At 34.2% G+C, this 22,381-nt stretch overlaps 3 protein-coding genes across 5 annotated transcripts in view; 1 reads left to right on the plus strand and 2 right to left on the minus strand.

The window, feature by feature from the left end:
* Positions 1-443: 443 nt before the first annotated feature.
* LOC100184064 (protein CROWDED NUCLEI 3-like) lies at positions 444-6,535 on the minus strand. The gene is made up of 17 exons (XM_009862415.3): positions 6,419-6,535; positions 6,036-6,220; positions 5,502-5,633; positions 5,282-5,443; positions 4,980-5,054; positions 4,544-4,772; positions 4,164-4,348; positions 3,960-4,034; positions 3,703-3,891; positions 3,573-3,647; positions 3,150-3,338; positions 3,019-3,090; positions 2,642-2,866; positions 2,318-2,413; positions 1,755-1,958; positions 1,625-1,696; positions 444-1,367 (listed from the first exon to the last, which is right to left on the minus strand). The coding sequence occupies exons 1-17, from the start codon at positions 6,441-6,443 to the stop codon at positions 1,020-1,022; spliced, it is 2,538 nt and encodes an 845-aa protein (XP_009860717.1). The 5' UTR covers positions 6,444-6,535; the 3' UTR covers positions 444-1,019.
* Positions 6,536-8,323: 1,788 nt separating this feature from the next.
* On the plus strand, positions 8,324-14,291 carry LOC100181685. Its single transcript, XM_002123565.5, has 17 exons — positions 8,324-8,417; positions 8,640-8,821; positions 9,051-9,182; positions 9,431-9,592; positions 9,752-9,826; positions 10,083-10,311; positions 10,539-10,723; positions 10,785-10,859; positions 10,913-11,101; positions 11,288-11,359; positions 11,526-11,714; positions 11,771-11,842; positions 12,052-12,252; positions 12,394-12,489; positions 12,760-12,963; positions 13,208-13,279; positions 13,480-14,291. Exons 1-17 carry the CDS (start codon positions 8,390-8,392, stop codon positions 13,858-13,860), a joined length of 2,544 nt encoding a protein of 847 aa, XP_002123601.3. The 5' UTR covers positions 8,324-8,389; the 3' UTR covers positions 13,861-14,291.
* An 82-nt stretch (positions 14,292-14,373) lies between these two features.
* The window catches only part of LOC100185354 (la-related protein 1B), an 18,410-nt gene continuing 10,402 nt past the window's right edge, over positions 14,374-22,381 (minus strand). For all 3 annotated transcript variants that reach the window (XM_026837536.1, XM_026837537.1, XM_026837535.1), the window contains exons 16-24: positions 19,722-19,886; positions 19,256-19,421; positions 18,840-18,976; positions 18,552-18,664; positions 18,108-18,262; positions 17,518-17,662; positions 17,034-17,143; positions 16,478-16,605; positions 14,374-16,123 (exon numbers count right to left, since the gene is read on the minus strand). In XM_026837536.1, coding sequence (XP_026693337.1) covers positions 16,007-16,123; positions 16,478-16,605; positions 17,034-17,143; positions 17,518-17,662; positions 18,108-18,262; positions 18,552-18,664; positions 18,840-18,976; positions 19,256-19,421; positions 19,722-19,886 — 1,236 coding nt within the window. In that variant the 3' untranslated portion in view covers positions 14,374-16,006. The remainder of the gene's footprint in view (positions 16,124-16,477; positions 16,606-17,033; positions 17,144-17,517; positions 17,663-18,107; positions 18,263-18,551; positions 18,665-18,839; positions 18,977-19,255; positions 19,422-19,721; positions 19,887-22,381) is intronic.

Genomic DNA, 22,381 nt, shown 5'->3' on the forward strand with positions numbered 1-22,381 from the left:
TGTTCGACGAACAAGTAAGCAGAGCTCTAATGGATGGGCACGTTTCATTATAAAAGTAACTGATACAATAGGTATAAATACGCTTTGCGGAACTCTGAGAATGCGTGTAGTATTATAAATCTACATTGGCCAACCTAGACGTCGCTTAAAATTGTTCTACTGAGCCATATTAACTTATATAAATAAAAAGACTGTGCGATCGAACACACGAAACATATGTAGCCCAGAGTCCTCTGATGTAGCCTATATGCATGATGTTTTATTTATAGTAACAAACAACGTTTTGTATGGTATAATTACTTATTAATTGTCATAATGCTAGTTGAATTTAATTTAAATTTAACATAATTTCTGATAGATCCACCTTTTTTGCACAGGTGAGAGAGGCCACTCGTAAACTAGATCTGTGCTCGAAGCACAGTAAACCACTATATTCAAAAAACAATTATAGAATATTTATTTAAAATTCAACCAAATAAAATTGACAGGCAGATAAATGCAACCATTATCCATAGGATCAGTAAGAAATAGAATCATAATATACAATCAATAAATTGGAAACTACAGTGATATATGGGCAACATTTAAAAATACAACCAATTAAAATAATAATTGGATTTCTTAATTTATCTTAAAATCAGATTGCAATACAGAAATATAATTAGGAAATAAGTAAGAAGTAAATGTATTGTAAGAAAGTGGAATTATAATATATATTCATTAAATAGCAAACAAATTGAAATGAATATTCATATTATTATGCAACTTACCAACACATACTGCATTTACAAAAAACAAGGCCTAGGATTAGAAATTAAGTAAATTTATATTATAACTATTTTTGTTAAAAAAATTTATATTAATACAATGATATAATAACATTGGTTTTAAAGCAACCAACAAAAAACAAGTTCTAATTAAAATTTTTATAATGTTTTTTTTGAGCATTATTAAGACAATCATAAATACAATGATAATCACAGTGATAAATTAAAGGCCAACAAAAAATAATATTCTGATTAAAATTTTATAGATTTCAAGAATTGGATAGAAGCAAGTTGAGAAATATTTACGTTGAAGTTTGCAAGAATGCTTTCAATTGCAACTGAATCTCTTCCATCTTTTGATCCTGTCTTTGCAACGCTTAAACCAACAGTAGAAGCACCGGCTTGGTCCATTAATTCTTTCCAGATGTTTCTTCCATTGTTCACTTCATCTTGCTGTTCTCTCAACATTCCCTCACAAGTTGCAATCGCAATTTGTTGAATGTTTTCGTACGGGATTTCAACATTTAACTCCTCATTTATAGAAGACACAAGCACTTCATGTAAGGTTCCCAAAGTTGCATCACTTGCATTTCTAGATGCCTGTGTATGAATAAATGATAATTGACTTTATTATGTCTCTTCGGTCACAGTATAAAAGGACGTAAAATTTTACAAAATCGGGAAATATGAAGTAACGGTAAACTGTTGATTTCCTCTTTGTTTTTTTAATGCCATGATCTTCACTATCGTTTACAAAAAAAATATTTAAAATTTAAATTATGTTAACGTTCAAACAAAACATTTATAGATTATTAAAAAACACAACATAAACTACAATTTATTAACAGTCTGAATACCTTGTTCATTGTACGCAAGTAGTCTGCTGATAATTCCTCATAAAATGGGTTGAGACTCCTTTCAATGTTTTTCTATAATTAGTATCAGTTAAGTAATATATTAAACATATTTATATTTTATAAACATTACCTTATTTTTAACGTTGTTTTCTTTCACTTGATCAAACAATTGCTCAAGTTCTTGCTCAAGAGCGTCTTTATTTTCCCAATAGTTTTCAATAGCTACCGAAGAAATGTCTTTCCCAAAGTCGCTGAATGCTTTTAACGCTTGTTGTTTGGCTTTTATGTGGATTTTGTAAAGTTCACCATCTTCTACATATTTCTCTTTATGGTCCTATGTCAATTCATTAGGTTTGATTTTGCAATTCATATTAAATAGTGAAATTATGTAAGAATTGTTGGTCTGTGTCTTTGGGAAAAAAACACTTAGTCGTAATTTCTTTACCCCAGTGGTCATAAACGGGTTGTTCAAACTGTCAGCCATACAACAAAAACATTCTGATGTTGTATACATGGTAATTCGTTAGCGGGCATGAGGTGTAAGAAATTGAAGATCTGTTTTAAAACTGCTTAAGTTGTCCGCACAAGTGTTATTGATCTGAGATATTCTTGAAAAAGTTGATCAGAGATATTATTTTTTTTTTAATTTGCACTTAACTAATATTTATCATGAAGGTTATAAGGAAAAGTTACGTTATATGCTGTTGAGTAATTCAATGCCAGTTCTTTGCGTTTTTCAAATAGTGCTTGAGCTTCTTTTTGTTGCTGTACGTAATTCATTTTGTTGTCCTGTAACAAAAATAGCTTTTTAGATACAATTTGTTTCAATTTATTCAAATTAAGCTAAAAAGTTTGTTAGCAATACAAAAAAATAACTCATAAAGTTATAGTTTTGGTAATTCATTAGCAGACATAAACAAATTTGACACTCATGTTATAACTTCACCACATCAGCATAAAACATGGTAAAATTTAATTAATCAGTCAAAAAACTTTAAACTTAAAATTATAAAATACCTGCTCAGGCTGTTCCTCATTTTCAGATTTCGGTGTTTCTGTACCTTTTTTCAATGTTTGAAAACACTCTGTGATTTTGTCACTCAAAGATTGAACTTTATCTTTCTTGCACTTTAACCCCAATCCTTTAACAAGATCATTCTCCTCAAATTTTTTTACTGAAGCCTTGTGTGCGTTTTGATGTGCGCGATCCAAATCTGCCTCGGACTTGGTTTTCTTAATCTCCTAAAACCAAGAAAAGTGAAAAATTTGTTAATATTCTGTGGGCAGTAATAAATAGACTAAATAAAAAGACAAAAATGTAAGTGGTAAATGTATAAAGTTAAGATTTGCTTTTTTCCGGCAAATGTCTAAGTTTAACAAAATCGAAAAAGAACCTTTTCCATCAAAGCTTCATAACTCATTGCAGTTTCAACAACCAACATTGACAGTTTTTGATCTAGTGTTTCCTGCAACAAAAATAATATAGCCATTAGGGGTGAAATTTATTTTATGGAAAATAATTTACCAATCTTTCTGCATTTTTTCTTTTAAATTCCCGGTGTTTTGATTTGACAGCATTGTGTAGATCCTTCGTGCACTTCTTAACCAAGTCCTGGTTGCAGTCAAGAGTGGAAGCTTGAAATAATTCTTCTGTTGCTTTCACAGCTTTTTCTCTTGCTGTAGTCAGATCCTCCAAATACTGGCCGCTTGCAACCTATGAAATGTATTAGACAATCTATTAGTAACCACTGGGTTTGAACAATTGTCATTAAGTGTCTTGCCCAACGACACATATTCTCCAAATGGTAGCAGCATTGAGCCTTGAACCTAAAAGTTTATTTTTTTAACATACATTTTTTGGATCCACACACAGTTAAGAAAATCTAGATTCTAGAAAATCTAACAAGATTTTATTGCGTTACACATTACGTGTAATATACTGTATTACCTTTTCCATTTCATCCAAATATACATTCTCAACTGCAAGAGCTGCTTTTCCGACAATTAAAATCTTTTCATTTTCCTGTTAACAAAAACTTTTCAAAATCCTGTAAACAAGAAAATATTGTTAACTTTACCTTTCGTGCATTGTTCTTATGTTGCATCGCTTTAAATGCAACACTCAAGCATTGTCTCATATAGTTTTTATTAGCCAAACTTTTCTCTTCAGTAAGCCCTTCATGTTCTGCATATTTGGATAATGTCTCTTCCTGGCATTCTTCATGAAGGCTTAACAACATTTTGGGCTCCATATAATTTTCACCCATCTAATAAAAAAAATATAAATAAATCATAGGCTACAAAAGTAAAAAAGATTATGAAATATTTGTTTTACCTTAGTTATCATATTTTTTTCATATTCCGCTTCAAAATCTTGAAGTTTTTGACAAAATCCAACTGTTTCATTTATCTTGAAAATAAAACATAAAAACAAGTTATATCAATTATTTATTTAATAGAAAACTACTTTTAATTTGTATTAGAAATGAACGAAAAATTGCCACAAAAGTTAACCAAAACATATACTTTGAGTATATACCTTTAATAATGTATGAACATTGGGAGTATCACTACTTTTGATTCTTTCTTTAAATTCCAATGCTAGCTTCATAATTTCTTTACCAGTGCAAGTTCCACCATTAAGTTGTTTTACGAGCAAATTTTTTTTTGAAAACAAACAGTTACCAAGATCATCCACTCCAACAAGAAAACTCTCATCTAGATCTGTAAGAATGAACGAATGATTAATTTATCTATCCTTGTGTGGTTGGCAGGCATTAATGTTTTTGTATTATACACGCCATACTCGCTTTTGAGTTATCATATACCCTTGTTAATGATTATTATTTGGGTAAATGGTTATTATATGACCTGGTACAAATCACACAAAAAAAACAAATTTGAACCTTTTTTTGTTACCTGCTAGCTTAATGCTGGAACGACTGCTGTCTTTGTATTTAGTAACCTTTACCCCAGGATGTGGCAACAAATGACATCGGACGTCGGAAAAACTTTTCATGATCTGCTTTCGTACTGAATCGTTTCCATCTTCCTCTGCTTTTATAACTTCCGTCAAATATTCCATCCCTCCTTTGCTGCCAGGTTCATAATCTGACATCTCCCAGTTTCGAACCAGAAACATCAGACCCTAAAAATGGATCAGCTTTGATTTAATAAGACTTAAAATTTTCATCCATTCCATATAAATATAAAAAATACTCACAAAGTTACATAGTAACTCATTACCAGAACACCCGTGTTATAACGACTGTCATTGCCCGTCACACATGGATAAATAAGTTACATTTATTCATTCATTTATTTTATATACAGTTTAAATTTGAAACCAAGTTACCTGAAATGGGGATGGAATGGGAGCATTTCCTTCACCATTACGTTCAGTGAGAGCTTGGGCATACTTATTAAACACCTTGAAAATAAAATATATTTTGTAATAACTAAAACGTTCTTGCTAGTAAAACGATAGCTTAGTTATGGTCCAGGAACTGTAGGTAAGCTTTGACAAAATTTCTCACTGGGACAAATTAATTGTCCCACTGTTTTACTTTTTTTGGGGGAGAAAGGGATAACTAGGATAAAAAACGGTTACCCAAACGAACTTCAAAATGACAGGAAACCCAATTAGCTTGTTTTTACCTCTAAATGTTGAAAGTCGTTATCCCGAATCAATCCTGATGACAAGTTGTAGACATGTACAGAACTCAATAAAGTGCTCAACCCAAACATGAGCGAGCACTCGCCTGTCTTAAACTTCTTCTGAAACGAACCTTGCGTGTCCATCAAAAACACAGCTATATCCTTAAGAAAATATTAAACATTAATAAGTTTCAAAATGCTCGCAACCAACTACTTTTACCTGCCCCTTGTCATTCTTTAGCATGAACGGTTTGTCTGTCATATAAATTCCAGTCGTATCGCGTTCAACGCCGCCTTTCCAATGAAACGTATTAACCAGCTTTACATAGTTCTTTTTGTACCAATCTGCAGACTGCAAAACAGTGTTAGTGTTAAGCCTTGATTTATCTCACGAAATAAAACGTTTTGTTTCAGTTTTGACAGCACAGTCGCACAGTGATTACGGTATACGTGGTATCTAGCGAGTGGACACAAGGTATATAATGCTGTGGGGAAAGATGGGATACTTTTAGCACACAATATGCAAACATCCTGATCGTGATTTAAACGATTAACAACGGTCCATAGGATTCATTAAAATATAGTTTTATAATTCTTTGAATGTTTTTTGTTTACTACCAAATGGGACGAAAAAATGGAATGAAAGGGTGTCCCATATTTCCCCACCCTACTGTATGAAATAGAACTCTGGCGTGTTATAACGAATGTCGTTGTCCCACCACGCGAGGATAAAAAAGTGACACAAAATACGAACCTGATTTTCTCGCAGATATTGACATAAGAAGTTTAGTAGAAAAGATTTTCCCGTTCGATGTTCCCCGAACACACTTATGATAGCAACAGGATGGTCCTGGTAGTTGTGAAGAATTGTTTCAAGCCGATCTAGTTTTAGTTGAGGTTTTCCTTTTCTTATCACAACTATTGCTTCAGATTTAACACCTGAAAGTTTCATGTTATATAATTGTAACTTTCTTTATCCTCCAAGGGCGGAAAACGACAGTCGTTACAACACGGGTGTTCTATTTCACGCCTCGTGCCAGCCTACGAGTTACAATATACAGTAGGGGTGCGGGAAGACGGGATACCTTTAATATAACATTACGTCGCCAAACGAAATGAATTAAGAAACCTCCCCACCTGATTTTCCATGCTGTTTGCTCATTTTTCTTCTGTAAGGTAGACGACACTATACTGTTTAGAACTTCTTGTATGCTATTCCATTAAAAAACTGCAGCAGGACTAGTTACGTTTGTTTAAATCGGTCACATTTTAAAGCAATTTGCAACGCGGGGGGTTATTGTCACCATAGGCAACAGTCAACACTTGATAAAACAATGCAATGCATATATGAACAACCTCACAGCGCGTAAATAATCAATACGGCCAAGTTCCTCGTAACTCATGCCTTATCTTTTCAAATCATTAACTCTGCGCTAATGATGGCGGATTAATTCAACAATACAAATAAAATCTATTTTTAAAATCGAAAACTTAATATTTGCCGCTAGTTGTTTGTTTATATACGAATGTATTTTGAAACAACTTCTGATTACTTTATATCGTTGTGACAGAGATATTGTTTTACAGCCATGCGTGTATATACACCAATATAGTAGGGTGGGGGAAGATGGGACACATTTTCATTCTTCGTCCCATTTGATAGTAAACAAAGAACATTCAAATAACTTTAAAACAATATCCCTACGACTTTCACAAACCGTTGTTAATTGTTAAATCTACGATCAGAATATTAGGATGAATTCTGTACTAAAAATGTCCCATTTTCCCCACTCTACTTTATATTAAAGTTGGCGTACTTTTCAAACATACCGTGCAGGCATAATACCAAATATTCAGTATTTGTGCGATTTTATCAATACGCATACGTGTGTAGGCAGATGTGATGTGCAGGAGTCCCCACCCAAACTTCAGTACTCGAACCCTTAACTGTGGCCGCCTCCATGAATCCCGAGTTCTGTTAAAGATCGACAACCCGGTTTATTAAACGAACAAACGAACGGCATAAAGCCACGGACAAAAGTGAGGACAGAAAGAAGGAGGAACATATATTCGTAGCAACTTTTGCTTTCGTACTAAAAGTCCTGGCTAAACGTAAACATAATCACATTTATTTAAAACACACATAGTAAGGGTGGAGGGGAGGACACCTTGGTCCTCATTTCATTCTATTTTCTCGTCACATTTGGTAGTAAACAAAAATATCAAAGAATTATAAAACCGTATCCTCACGAATCCCATAGACCGTTGTTAATTGTTTGAAACACGGTCAGGATATTTGATTATGTGGTAAAGGGGTCCCAGCTCCCCCCACCCTACTAGATTTTATTTGTATTGTTGAATTAATCCGCCATCATTAGCGCAGAGTTAATGATTTGAAAAGATAAGGCATGAGTTACGAGGAACTTGGCCGTATTGATTATGTACGCGCTGTGAGGTTGTTCATATATGCATTGCATTGTTTTATCAAGTGTTGACTGTTGCCATGGGCGACAATAACCTCCCGCGTTGCAAATTAGTAAAATGTAACAAGTTAATTATAATTGTTGAACAAACGTATTTAGTTGCAGATGCTTATTGCCACAGAGAAATGAAGTTAATGGTGTGCGCCCAGGTTGAGCACAAAGTTTTGATCACTTTTATTAAGATATAGTAGGGTGGGAAAAGACGGCACACCTTTAGCATATAGTAGCTCAGGATGGGGAAAGATGGCACACATTTTCAATCTCTTTTCTCTTCCCATTGGGTTTAATAAACAAAGAGCATTCAAAGAATTATAAGACCATGTCCGCACGACTCCCATAGTCACGATCAGGATATTTGGATGTTATGTGCTTACGGTAGTTTATCTTTCCCTACAGTACTATAAGTACATATATCGTGGTTTCCGTTTCTCTTCAATACAAAAACACTATATTTTTAACAGCAATTGTAGTAAATTGCTGCCGAACACCTACATGTTTCGCTTTGTTTAATTTGTATATAGGTACGTTTCATTGACATTCTTTATTTTAAGAATTGCTAATCTGCATGATTAGTTCAAAATCGTCATAACATTTTAGTAGCGACTGTTTCTTCAACGGTAGAGAAATGAGCCAGGCACATCATGGTAAAACAGGTTAGAATATTTAATTTACCTAAAAAAATTATGTTTTAAAAACTTAGTGTCTTGTAAGTTCCGATTGGGAAACATGAATTTTCGGTACGAACATTCTGCCCCATTACTACTATAATTAAAAAAATCATTGCGCCTTATTTTACTTTCCGTAGCCGTAGCACAACGTATTGGTATTGGATGATAGGCTACGAGTATCAGTTTTACAAGACGTTATAATTTCAGGCAAAGCTGTAAAAATCGTGAAGGTTAATAAAGATACCCCGCACCTTAATCTAGATCGGCTTGAACAAATACTTCACAACTACCAGGATCATCCTGTTGCTATCATAAGTGTGTTCGGGGAACATCGGACGGGAAAATCTTTTCTATTAAACTTTCTTTGTCAATATCTGCGAGAAAATCAGGTCCGTATTTTGAGTGTCACTTATTTTATCCTCGCGTGGCGTGACAACGGCATTTGTTATAACACTTGAGAGTTCTGATTTATGTATATTGTGCCCGTTTGCCAGTTACAGAGTAACTTTGTATAACTGTCGGAATATCTAGATATTTTGTTTTAATCGTTTATTAATATTTGCGTGAAATTTTAATGCACTGATATGAGTGATTGCTAAAGTTATTATTTGATTTCAGTCACCAAGTTGGTATAAGAAGAACTATGTGAAGCTGATCAACACGTTTCACTGGAAAGGCGGCGTTGAACGCGATACGATTGGAATTTATATGACAGACAAACCATTCATGCTAAAGAATGATAAAGGGCAGGTAAGAGTAGTTCGACAGCCTGTATAGTAAAATGGGCAAGACGGGACACCTGTAGCACATAATATCCAAATATCCTGATCGTGTTTTAAAGAAATACGGACGGTCTATGGGAGTCGTGAAGATACGGTTTTATAATTCTTTAAATGATCTTTGATTACTACCAAATGAGACGAGAAAATCGAAAGAAAAGGTGTCCTCTCCGCCCACCCTACTATATAAAGTATTTCCTAATGCTACTATTTCACCAGGACACAGCTGTGTTTTTCATGGACACGCAAGGTTCCTTTCATAAGCAAGTAACAGCAGGAGAATCCTCCCTCATGTTTGCACTGAGCAGTTTGTTAAGCTCGGTTCAAATTTATAACCTGCCTTCTGCAATGATTCGAGAAAATGATCTTCAACATTTGGAGGTAAATGGACTGGTGCTTACTGAGCTTATGAAAATTACAGTCTTTACAAAGTCAGTTATAAAACATTATGTATCTGTAACCGACCATGATGTTTTTAACAAATTTACCCTTCAGTCTTGCACCTACAGTTCAATGAAACACAACCTATTTATTTCCAAGGTGTTTACACATTATGCCCAAGCAGCCATTGACTATGAAGGAGATGAAGGTTCCCAACATTCATCTCTATTTCAGGTAAATCATTATGACAAATATATTAGGGTGGGGGAAGATGGGACATGCTAAGCACATACGATCCAAATACCCTGATCGTGTTAAACAATTAACAACGGTTTATGAAAGTCGTGTGGATACGGTTTAATATTTTTTTTTGGTGTTCTTTGTTTGGTACTAAATGGGACAAGAAAATATAATAAAAAGGTGTCCCATCTTCCCCATCCTACTATAGCCTATATAATGTTCAATCAATTAAAAGTACGACTCATTTTAGAGTCTTCTGTTTCTGGTTCGAAACTGGCAGATGTCAGATTATCATTACGGTAGCAAAGGAGGGATGGATTATATGAAGGAAGTTATGAAAACTGATAAGGCAGAGAATGATTCAGTGCGACGACAGATTAAACAGAGTTTTTCCGACGTCCGATGTCATTTGTTGCCACATCCTGGGGTAAAGGTTACCAAACACAAAGACAGCAGTCGTTCCAGCATTAAGCTAGCAGGTAACAAAAAAACGAGAACTAAATTTGTTTTTTGTGAATTTTTTTTAAATTACAGTTTGTTCAAATTAAATAAAAAAATACCTATAATGACACCACCCCCCATAATGGTATCAGCATCAAGCCTCGAACCCTTCATCTTTTGGTCATAAGCGGGGACTAGTCAATTTATCACGACGCTGTACATATAAAAAAAAACCTTATGATGATTTTATTCATCTTTACAACAGACATAGAGGAGGATTTTCTTGATGGAGTTGATGATCTGGCCAAGTGTTTGTTCTCAAAGAATAAGTTAGTTGTGAAGAAATTTGATGGTGAAACTTGCACTGGTGAAGTTATTTTGAAGTTGGCTTCTGAGTTTAAAGAAAAGTTAGAAAGTAGTTCAATGCCAAAAGTCAATACATTTTTAAAGGTATGAAGATTGTATGATTCTTACTTTGAAAAAATATTAATTCTTACTTTGTGTTCTCAAGAATGATGAAATCGTTGAATTCTGCCAAAGAATTCAGGAGTTTGAAGAAGACTACGAGACAAGCATTGAAGCTGAGGTAAAATAAGTCATTTTTTTGTATTTTTACTTTAACTGAGTTTGGGTTGCTAGGTGGGAGAAAAATATGTTGAGCCATTAGAGTTGGTAAACTTTCATGAAGAATGCTTTGTGAAAGCATTGTCGAAATACAAAGCTGAACAAGTTTTAAGTGACGGTGAAAATGTGGTTTCTGAAGATCTCATGAAGAAATGCTTGGCAGTTGCTTTTAAAGCGATGGTTCATGAAAACAATGCACGGAAAGTAAGATAAGAATTGTTTATATTTAATTAATCTTAACAACCTATTTTTCTCATGGAAAATAAAATAATTTTATTAACCTGAAGAATTAATCTACAGCCATTTAGTCACTACTTTTTTTTCAAGTAGTTTTTACCTGCGGTGGGTTATATCGACTTTAATTAATCTTAACCAATTATTTTCATCAAGGAAAAGAAAAGAATTGTCATCATGGATAAAGCCATTGCTGCAGGGAATGTGTATAAGCAAGAAATGAAAAGGGTGATATGTGTTTAAATTAATAAAAGAGTAGTAGGGTTTAAGTTAGACATTTTATTAGGTGGTGTATGAATACCCGTGTTATAACGACTGTCATTTACCTACCATGCGAGGATAACGCAAGTTACTACAACTTATTCATTGTAAACAAATCTTTGTGTTTAAACAGATCGCAGGTGGAAAGTATTTAGAGGATGTTAGTGAAGCAAAACAAGAAGCCAAAACAAAAGCACATGAAGCATTTAAAACCTTCACCAGTAACTACAACAAGGATTTGGTTAAGAAATGTTTGAAGGATCTAGACAATGTTATTGAATCAAAGCAAAAACAATTTGAAAGGAAAAATGCAAAACAATTGGTATGATGTTTTGTTAACCAGTTCCATGTTATATGATTCTGTTATTTTTGTTGCAGGAAGTTCTTGATGCAGATTTATCAAAGTTGGTTGCTGAAACTACAATGTATTATGCAGAGTTGATGAAAAAGGTAATTTCAGATCGTTTTACTATTATGTGGTGTATGGAACAGCGAGCTCGGGGTGTATGAAATAAAACACTTGTGTTATAATGACTGTCATTGCCCGTCAAACAAGGGGTAATAGGTTACATTAATTCACATCCATATCTGATTTGAATTACGTTTATGGTTTTCACTAATACATCAAAACATGTACTTTTCCTAAACTTTTATTATAGGCAATTGAAGAAGATTCTAAAGAAGACCTAGATAGCTTGTATGATACTAATCTTCAAATTTCAATTGACCGATTTATGGATAATGAAATTGGTCAAGAATTGCAATGCAAAACGGAAAAACTCAAAACCCTTAAAAACAAAATCAGGGAACACTTTAAAACATTAAAACAAGAAACTGAAGACGAGCATAAACCTAAGAAGGTATTTAATCTTTTTACAGTTAATGAAATTGGTTTCTAGTATAAAAGTAATAATAATACGTTTGGTAAAACTAAGAGCTCAGAGCAACAAAGTAAGACACTTTTGGTATAAATGTAAACAATGCAATCTAATTTATTACAGATTGAGAGAAAGAATTACTTATTGCAAGAAAATGAACTACAAAGGCTTCGTACAAAACGCAGACAGCTTGCATCAAAGTATTCTTCCTCATTTAAGGTGAAGTTAAACTTTTTACAAATGTCTTACTGGTATTATAGAAGTCTTGTTATTTGGACTCTCAATTTTTTATCATCGTATGTCATACAATTTTTTTTCTGATGCCAGAGTACAGTGGTTAGAGGGCTTGTATTATAACCAAAAAAAGCCCGGAAAACAAAACAAAACGGTAGTCGTACACGACGTTGTTGTTTTATACACCTTGTGCCCTCTTAAAAATTACATATGTATGTTACTTTGGGCAAAATTACTGATACCAATTTATCACAGCACCTCAAAGAGAAATATGTTGATGATGAAGAAGTTTACCAAATTCAAAGAAAAGCAAAACAACAAGCATTGAAGGCATATGCTGATATAGAGAATGATGTTTCAACGGAATGTGTTGATATTTATTGGGAAAATAAAGACACACTCCAGCAAGAAATTGAACAATTCTTCAATCAAGTGAAAGAAAACAACCTGAAGAATAAGGTAATGTTAGGGAAACTGGTAAAAAAGATATTTAGGCTATACATGAATGCCATGTTGGACACTTTAACACCCAGTGGAAAATCCTCCAAAAATGAAGTTACCCCTAAAGTAAGATACATGGTAACTCATATGTGTACACCAGGTGTATGAAACAGGATACCCGTGTTATAACAACTGTTGTTTCTCCCCACGCCAGAATAAAGCAAGTTACATTTACTCAATTGATTAATATTATACTCTACAGGTTAACATTGAAAGGAGTTTGAACCCATTTTATGAAGAATTATCAGCAGACTACTTGCGTACAATGAACAAGGTATTTAGACTACCCATAAAGTATATAATCAAAAAATATTATAAAAGTTTTTTTTTAAATCTTTTATCGTATAAAGACAATTTGTATTTACTGCATGTAATGTATTTATTTTAAGGGTTTTGTTTCATATTTGACACAAATATGTATAAAACAAAACATGTATTCTTAGTTTCGCTGGCAAAACCTTTTATCATTTACAGGCATCTAGAAATGCAAGTGTTGCTACATTAGAGACCTTGCATGGGGCATTCATATCTTCAGTACATGAGGAATTGAACAAAGCAATTCCGTACGAAAACATTCAACAAATTGCGATTGCAACTTGTGAGGGAATGTTGAGAGAACAGCAAGATGAAGTAAATAATGGAAGAAAAATTTGGAAAGAATTAATGGATCAAGTTTCTGCTGGTGCTTCAGCAAGTGTTGGTTTTAGACAACAGTTCAACCAACATGGTATGAGGTATGATAAGTTAAGTGGTGAAAAAGGTGACTCTACTTTAATGGAAACTACTCTGGCAAATTTCAATGTAAATATTTCTAAGCTGCCGTGCATTCAGTATTTGAAAACTTTGAATTTTTGAACAAAATAATTGTTTTTCAGTTGCCCCTTATACTCAAATTTATTTATCAGTATTAAAACCAATCATTTAAATTTACCATATTAAATATCATTGTACAAAATTTTCGTATTTTGCTTCGTATAAGTGTTATTGCCTATTTAATTTATATATTCTAAATGTTTTAAAATTCTTACTGGTTTAGTATTTGTATGATTTCCAAATGAAAGTAAAAACTTTTAATTTGTTTGATTTCTTTATTTTATTCACGTATCACTCACTGTGTGTTGTTAAATTTTAAAACTGTAAAAAAAATTCGAGAGTGTACATTTTGATTCAGGCTTATTTTTTGCTCATGTTGATCCTTTTCATCAAACAGCTTTGCTTTTTGTTAATTGCGTTGTGTGCAAGCATCATAATCGTGTAAAGATAAAATAAAAAAATGGCATTTTATTTAATATGTATCAGACAGTAGCCTAGCATTTTATTTTAAACACTGGCTAGGAGCTGCAGGACAAAAACAACAACTGGTTTTAGTTTTTTTGGTTCTTTTTATCCTCGTTCACATAAATTACACAAAATTGCGCACGGGCAGCAAAAAAATGAGAATTAAGAACATTTAAAATTAGTACAACCATCCGTTCTTCCCGTCATTCCAACCAACATTATGACGTAATACAGTGACGTAAAGACGCTGGGTGGACACAAACAGAACATTAACGCGATAGACTTGCACAGATGTAGGAAGCACGCGGCAAAGTCGAATATATACAACCGTTACAGACAAATTAAGACTGTTTCGAATTCATTTTCACTCAAAGCAGCTTAGTTGTTTGGCAAACTGTTTAAAGTAAGTTTGAATTAAGTTTATAGAGAGCGGTAAATGACAGTAAAACAAAACCCTGTACCTCTGCACAATATGAAAGCAACATACATGCAATATGCGTTCAAACACTCTATGTTGTCTATATTGCAACCGTGGCTACATACGCTGCTACAGTTCCCACAAAAATGCACCGAACACACAATAAACAAAAGGAATCATCCGCCAACCCCTAAAAGTCCAGAAATAAAATCGGAAAAATGAAACTTTGGCGACATTTACACAACTTAGTGAAAACCGCGGCTTTTAAAACTGACGGTAAAAGACATCAATCTTATAAATGAGAAATGTCATGACTATTGTTGCAACTATAGATATGTTGGTGCATTGGGTAAACCAGGCCGAGGTAAAAAGGGCTGGCAGTAATGGGTTGCTTAATAATCAGAGTTGGTATTTTAGTAACAAACTGAAACGATACATCTGCGCAACTGAACACCAGGGTAACACAGAATCGAAAGTGAACCGAAAACTCAATGGCACACTTAAACTAAAATTTTGTTTTTTAATGGATTAGTATTAGTTTTAGCATATGGCTGAAGTTTTGGGTATATCCAGTCGTGGTGGTGGTGTGCAAAACTTTGGTTAAGGCACGAGGTGCGCGGTTTTGAGCAAAGTCGGGGCGAAATTGACATGAACGAAAGTTACGAAGAGGCGAAAAATGCATTAAAACACAATAAAACAAAGCTTAAAGCGAAAGCTTGCAGGAAAAATAGAAAAAGTAGGCTTTTGGCGGGTTTTACATGATTATGGTATAAGTGGGAACTTTGGGATAAGAGAGCTATGAACATGCTCTAGCAATTAGAATGCCTGGTAAACCTTGGGTGTTACTGGTACTTATTGGGGGTTTTATCCAATTTTTCACAGTGGGATAAACGAGATTGGTTGGGGTTATATTGGGGATTTAAAGTTAAACGATTCTTGGTAGTAATAAAACAATATGTAGTTAAACTTGTCAGGCTGTTTCACGATGTCCTGGCAGTCATTTTGCCGAGTATAATGTTCTTTTAAAACGCACGTAACATATTAGCGGCTAATGCCCTTCTTGCACAAATCTTGGCAGAAAATCCAATCTAGAACCCTTGTTTACATCTGTGACCAGGACTTGCACCTAATATAGGCGTCTACATGCTATATACCGTCACCCAAGCACTTCACACGCCAAAAATCACCAGTCGAATACCGAAAAGGAAAAAAGGAACGAAAACCATCGAAAAAGTCTCGGAGAAAATGTGATTAGCGCGCCGACGTCACAAAACGTTCGTGCAATCACGTGATCCAGCATAAGGATTAAGATCGCTTGTCACGTGATAGCGCGTCACCGGTTGCTTGGTTTCGTTTACGATGCGTTGTTGGTTTGCTCGCTTCGTTGTTCTCAGGTGGAGTGGCCGTCTCATGCACGGGAGGCTGTGTGGAACAAAGAGGAATGATATTGGTGAATTAAAGGTAAATAAGTGGGTGAATGATATTTACTTTTGTGGCAGGGCACTTATACAAGTTACAACACAAGTGTTTTGTTTCATACACCTCATGCCCACTTACAAGTTACCACTTTCGTAACTTTTTCATCCTGTATGAGGGAAGTGACAGTCGGGATAACACAGGTGTTCTGTTTTATACATTTTGTGCCTGGTAATGAGTTACCATGTATGTAACTTTGCGGTGATTATATAAATGGTGCGCAGTTTAAACCACAGACATTAAAAAAAATATTATTTTTTATGTGATTTGATATAAACAAACATAATCAAAAGTACTTACCAAAACTCGAAAATCTTCAAGTTTTCTGAACTTTTTCAGCCACGTTTGGATTTGTGGATCCACCTCTCCACGTGGGTAGCCAGAATATTTCAAATAAGCCCAGAATTTTTCCAAACCATAGAGTTGCCCTGTGTATTAAAGGGTTATAAGAATACTTAGGCATATATGGGCGAGGCTTTTGGATACTTGGTGGTTGGGAAATGGTGCAAGTTATAACACGGATGTTCTGTTTCTTACACCTAGTGAGCGTTTACATGTTACCATGTATGTAACTGTGTGGGGGATTGTGTTTCATTACTGACATTTAAAAAGCCTTGAATTGAAACAAACAGTTAGATTTAAGCATTTGCAGAAACAGCAGCTTAAAATAGAAAAAAAATCGAATTGAACATTAGTAAAAAGATATACAATAAATCACACTAAAAATACAATAATTATCAAATAAGACATATATACAATAAATGAAGTTATTTAAGCTACAATGCTTGAGAGAAGATACATTTTTTAAGCAGGCTGCAATAAATTTCAAACCAAATACTGAATAACAAAACCTCACCATCTTTATAATCACGAATCACGTCTTCTTGGAACTCCTTGAAAACATCTGGACGACAACGTTTCTCCAACCCATAGCTGTAGAATCGGAACAAACACTCCAAACCATACCTGTTGTGGGGATTATAAAGCAATTACAATTTAAAGTTGGTTTTAAACACATAGGATAACCCAAAGAATAAATCTTGTTTATTTAAAAGGATAAAAGCAAATATTTTAAACTGTCTGCAAGCTTGTTTACATGTTACCAAGTATGTAAGTTTTAAACGTTCAAAGTATTAAAAAACCATATTCTCATGACTCCCTTAGACCATTGGTAATTGTTCAAAACCCGATTAGGATATTTGGATATTATGTTAAAGGTATCTTCACCCATTCAACTATATATGCTGTACTTTGTGTAAAATTAGTAAACCCTCCGAAGTTGGTTATGTGACTCCAGTTTACAAAGTCCTGTATTAATAAAACAAGTAAAGCCCATTCACCTGTATCCCTGCTTCCCATCTTCCACAGCAAGAGATTTGAATTCCTCGAACATCTTCTTGTTGAAATTATCACGGAGGAAAAACGACCAGAACCTGAACAGCGTGTTCATCTCGGGGGATTGACCGACGCCACGACGATCTCTCTCTATTAACAATAACAACTTCAATATTAACAATAAGATCCTTACAGAGATGAGAATAAAGTTTTTGTTCAAAAGGTTGTGTGGGGGTCTGGAGGCGTTTAGGTGTCTTACCACTCCAGTTTCAAGTTTGAAAGGAGAGCGTTCCCATTTATTAGAGGTGCGTATACAAACGAGCAGAGCCAAAGTATATTGCATTCACCACAATAATCTATGAGGTTCCCAATGTTTGACAACTATGAGTGTAACTGCATTTTAACAATGTCACACCAGATTTTACCCTGCTGTTAGGTGTCTATACAAACAAGCAGAGATAAAGTATATTGCATTCACCACATTAATCAATGAGGTTCCTTAGGTTTGAATTATTAAAATAAAAAAATTATTAAGTATATTTTAAGGCTAACACAAAAAAAGTTTTTTTTAATTAAATCTACCAAAAACACATACCTCTCAAACACTTGCTGTGGTATTTGCTGTAAACTTGTTGAGCAAATCCTTTTTCTTTAAGCAGTGAATGCGAGGGGTGTTCAAACTTGGGTAGTGAATGAGGGGTGCCGGATTGGAATCTTCTACCATCTGGTAGAGGACTCATGCCACGGTCGCTAGAAAATAAAAATATTTAATAATCATGAACTGCTAATTATCAGTTTTCAATCTTTTTATAATATAAAACACAAACCTAGATATATATATAGAGAGCGGGGTGAGGGAAATAGGTCACCTTTTCATTCTATTTTATCTTCCCATTTGACAGTAAACAAAAAAATTCAAAGAATTATAAAACCGTATCCTCACGACTTGTTTAAAACACAATCAGGATATTTGGATGTTATGTGCCAAAAGTGTTTTCCCCTACAGTACTATATATATAATATACACGTGCATACTAACCTAACAGATGGAGTTCTTGACCTTGATCGATGTTCACGAATGTCCATAACCCAACCAACGTGGTGTTCTTCTGGTGGATGACTACTGTGCCGTGTCTTTCTCTTACGGGGAGTCTGTAAATAACAAATGGTGTTAATGCCGCCGCGTTATAGTATTGCATTAGTCCTAAGATTCACATGAGTTTTATACAAACTGGGCAACTCTGGCTCAAATTTCAAGCCATGCCAGGTTGTAGGATATCACCAACTTAAAATATATGAACAAAAACATAAGTGGAATTCTAGTTACCTTAGGGTCAGGAGCGGTGTTCTCTTTAACCACTGGGTAAAATCGAGGAGCAATTTTCGAATCTTTGTGGTGTGGGGTACGTGGGGTTTTTGCGATAGCCCCGGGAACACGAATGCTGGGACTGCCTGGTGTTCCAACTGTGAGTGAAAAGTACTTTGGGATAAAAATGTAAGAAAATTACTACATACAGATTTTAAAAAATGTTAACTTTATATATATATGGTTCTAGTGCAATAACCTATATGTTAAAAATTTAAAACGAGTTTTAGTAAAAAATCGACAAGAAATATTAAGTTACAGTATCTTAAATCCCAACATTATACAACCAGGTTCTCAATATTTTGACGACTATGAGTGTAACTCCTGGTCACACTTGATTATTTTAATTGTTTTTAAACGTTCCACCCTCTGCTTACCTTCTGTATCTGTGGTTACAATGGGAGGCGGACCAACTGAAGATTTTGATGGCGGTCCAGGTGGCGTGATCTGACTTAAATCAACTTGTGAGCGGTTTCCTCCTTTCATCCCTTTGAAATCTTCCTGGCTGATAACGTTAACTCGTGTGTATTGTCCTTTGCTGTCCTGGAATTAAAAAAATACCAACTTTTAATGTAGTTTTGGAAATTGGGTCAATTATTGGGGAATAATTAAAGCTATGGAGACATTATACAGAGTTTAAAAAACCAAGTTTAGAAAACAAGTTGTCTCGAGAACTGCCACATGTCTGTACAACCAAGCAGAACTAAATATAGCATTTAACGCAGCAAATCACTTAGGTTCCCTATGTTTGACAACTATAGGTTTAACTGCATTTTAAAAGTGTCACTCAAGATCTTTGTTAAAAACTGAAAGTGACATATTAACTTTGAATTTTAAACTTACAACTGGTTCAATTTCAATGTCATCATCCCATGAGTCCCATAAATTCTGTTCATAATAATACAACCCATCATTGATAACTGATGCTAGATCCTGTGTCATCTTTGTCCTGGATGTAAAGCTACCGGTCCGATCTCCTCCCGGATGTTTCCGGAATGCCGGAGGAGTCTGTGGGAAAGTCATCACGATTAGTGGAAGAATTAAGATAAAAAATTTAGAAAAAAAATTTAGGGAAAAAAATTAAAATTAGCACAACTTTTTTGGGGGGAATAGTTAAAAATTTGTTTGTGTTTTTGAAAAATTTTGTTTTGTTACTGGCACGGCTAGATGAAAAGTTCAGTAACTCTATACTACATTTAAAAAAACCTATTTCTTAGCATTAAACACGGAATGTTATTTCTTAACGAGGATGGCCCAACTTCATTGGCACTAGATCAGGGGCAAATTCACGGAATTAATCGCAATTAAAACACACCTGTGTCACGATAATGATCTTCCTTATATCGGCATCCGTAACCTCATCCTCTGAGTCGGAATCCCACTTCGTAAAACTCTTCTTTGTGAGGTTAAGCTCCTCCATCTCTTCATCAAACATGAAATCCAATTCTTCACGAGTGTCTCCTTTATCCTCGCCAGCTTTGACTAAATTAAACATGATTTTAAAATGCACAAAATGTCATTTTTTATTTATTTAGGAATAAAAAAATTCATCGGGGACACAACTAAATTGCATCACTATTTTATTTTATGCTGATAAGGTCTTACAGCAGGCCAGAGTATTTGTCACAACAACAGTGAGCATATCATATACATTGTAATGTAGTAGCTACATACCTTCTTTATTTTCATTTGTATTATTGTTAACTTCTGCAGTTTCATTTTCAGGTTTGTTCTTCTCAGGTTTTCCACTCTGTAATATAAAGGCATTTTTATATATTTTGTCCAATTTACTTATTAATTTAAAACTACAAAAATAACTTTTAAATAGGTGGCTCCATGTTCATCCCGGGGGGGGCAACACAGACATAGTATATAGTTTCAACATAAAATTTTACATAGAATTTATTTAAACAACTGTCAAGCTAAAAAAAAGATCAGTTTCAAAATGCCACAAATTTATTTCATAGTAAAACTATACAATGTTTTCTTTTTTCGCAATGTTTTATAACTGCAAATACCATATTTATTTAAAAAAATATTTCTTTAAAACAGCAAAATATTTTTAGTTTCCTATTGTATTTTAATAGCTGCAATTACCATATGAAGCACTTTCTTTATCCTGTTAGGTCGATGCTTCTCAACCTTGGTCCACCATTCCCTATGGTTGGGATCATGTTCCGATGTTTCTGTGTTCGAATCCATTTGGGTTTTGGCTGGAACTGATAAAGAATATGGTTAGCTTTAATATGGATTATATAGTCTATATAACTATAATAAATTCTGCGAATCTGACCCTGATCTGGTGCTCATAGAGTTGAACAATTCTTGTGTAAAGGAATACAGTAAGAGTCTAGTGCTCTTTTTTAAAAAACAGCTTGTACAATTTATATAGGCCACTTTCTTATTTTTAAAACAAATTTCGAATTTAAGTTAATTCCTAAATGAAATACTACTGTTAGAGAAACATATACCAAAAATTAATTACAAAAACCGTTAAATCTAAATAAAAAATTAACTTAGTTCATTACTTACCAGTATTAACAGAGGGGCAAGTTTCATTCGATGTTGAAACGGATCGTTTCGGGACAAAGCTCGGAGCATCAACCCACTTCCAGAGCTCAGAGTGAGCGACAATCTCTTCCTGGATTGGCTTCGGGTTCAGGGGTGCATCTTCTACCGATCGCTGTCGACGAGCGGGAGAATTCATAAACTCCTCGGATGTTGTGGATGTAGGACTCAAAGATACGATTACTGGGGGTTGGGATCCGTGAGGAGAATATTGCGATCCGGGGACAGGTATCCCATCTTCGCTGTCGTTGTTGTCGTGTATCACCCATTGTAGAGGGTTGTCTTTGCAACGAACTTTGTTGTCAACAATTTCAATCACTTTGCTGTCTTTGATCGCCTGTTGGATAAATAGGGTTGCTATAAATTGAAGTTTTTTAGAAATCTTTGTTTTTTTTGTTTAAGAGTTTTAGGAAATAAAAATGACATTTTATTTGCAAATATTTCAATCACTTTGCTTTCTTTGATCGTCTGTTATAAATAAAATTTGTTTTTATAGGTTTTTATGTATTTTTTTGTGTAAAACAACATAAAAACTTTTGGTTTCATACTTTTTTAAAGTATTAGGAACTGAAAGTAAAAGAATTATAAAACCGTACCCTCACGATTTTCATAGACCGTTGTTAATTGTTTAAAACACGAACAGGATACTTGGATATTATGTGCTAAAGGTGTCCCTTTACTTGGATATTATGTGCTAAATCTTTACCCAACTATATAATATTTACCTCATAAATGAAGTCTATTTTTATACTAAATTTCGTGTTGTATAAGGTGATAATATATTAATCATATAAAGTACAATCATAACAGGAATTGCCGAAGTACACCACATTACACGCTCCTCCATATAAAGTATCATATATGCTCAATCATTCAACTCATATATAACATCTATATCCTGTAGGCAACGCTTGTACTCGTTGGAAACTTGCGAT

This window comes from Ciona intestinalis, chromosome 14 (genome assembly GCF_000224145.3).
Source record: "Ciona intestinalis chromosome 14, KH, whole genome shotgun sequence".
NCBI lineage: Eukaryota > Metazoa > Chordata > Ascidiacea > Phlebobranchia > Cionidae > Ciona > Ciona intestinalis.

Bases quoted from the DNA above. Each gene is read 5' to 3' on its own strand.
- LOC100184064 (XM_009862415.3), bottom strand. From the start codon at position 6,443: ATGAGCAAACAGCATGGAAAATCAG. The intron at 5,634-6,035 runs GTTCGTATTTTG...ACTGTTTTGCAG, and splicing joins AATATCTGCGAGAAAATCAG to TCTGCAGATTGGTACAAAAA. The intron at 1,368-1,624 runs GTATTCAGACTG...ATTCATACACAG, and splicing joins ACTTGCGTACAATGAACAAG to GCATCTAGAAATGCAAGTGA.
- LOC100181685 (XM_002123565.5), top strand. From the start codon at position 8,390: ATGAGCCAGGCACATCATGGTAAAACAG. The intron at 11,102-11,287 runs GTAAGATAAGAA...ATTTTCATCAAG, and splicing joins ATGAAAACAATGCACGGAAA to GAAAAGAAAAGAATTGTCAT. The intron at 12,490-12,759 runs GTGAAGTTAAAC...AATTTATCACAG, and splicing joins AGTATTCTTCCTCATTTAAG to CACCTCAAAGAGAAATATGT.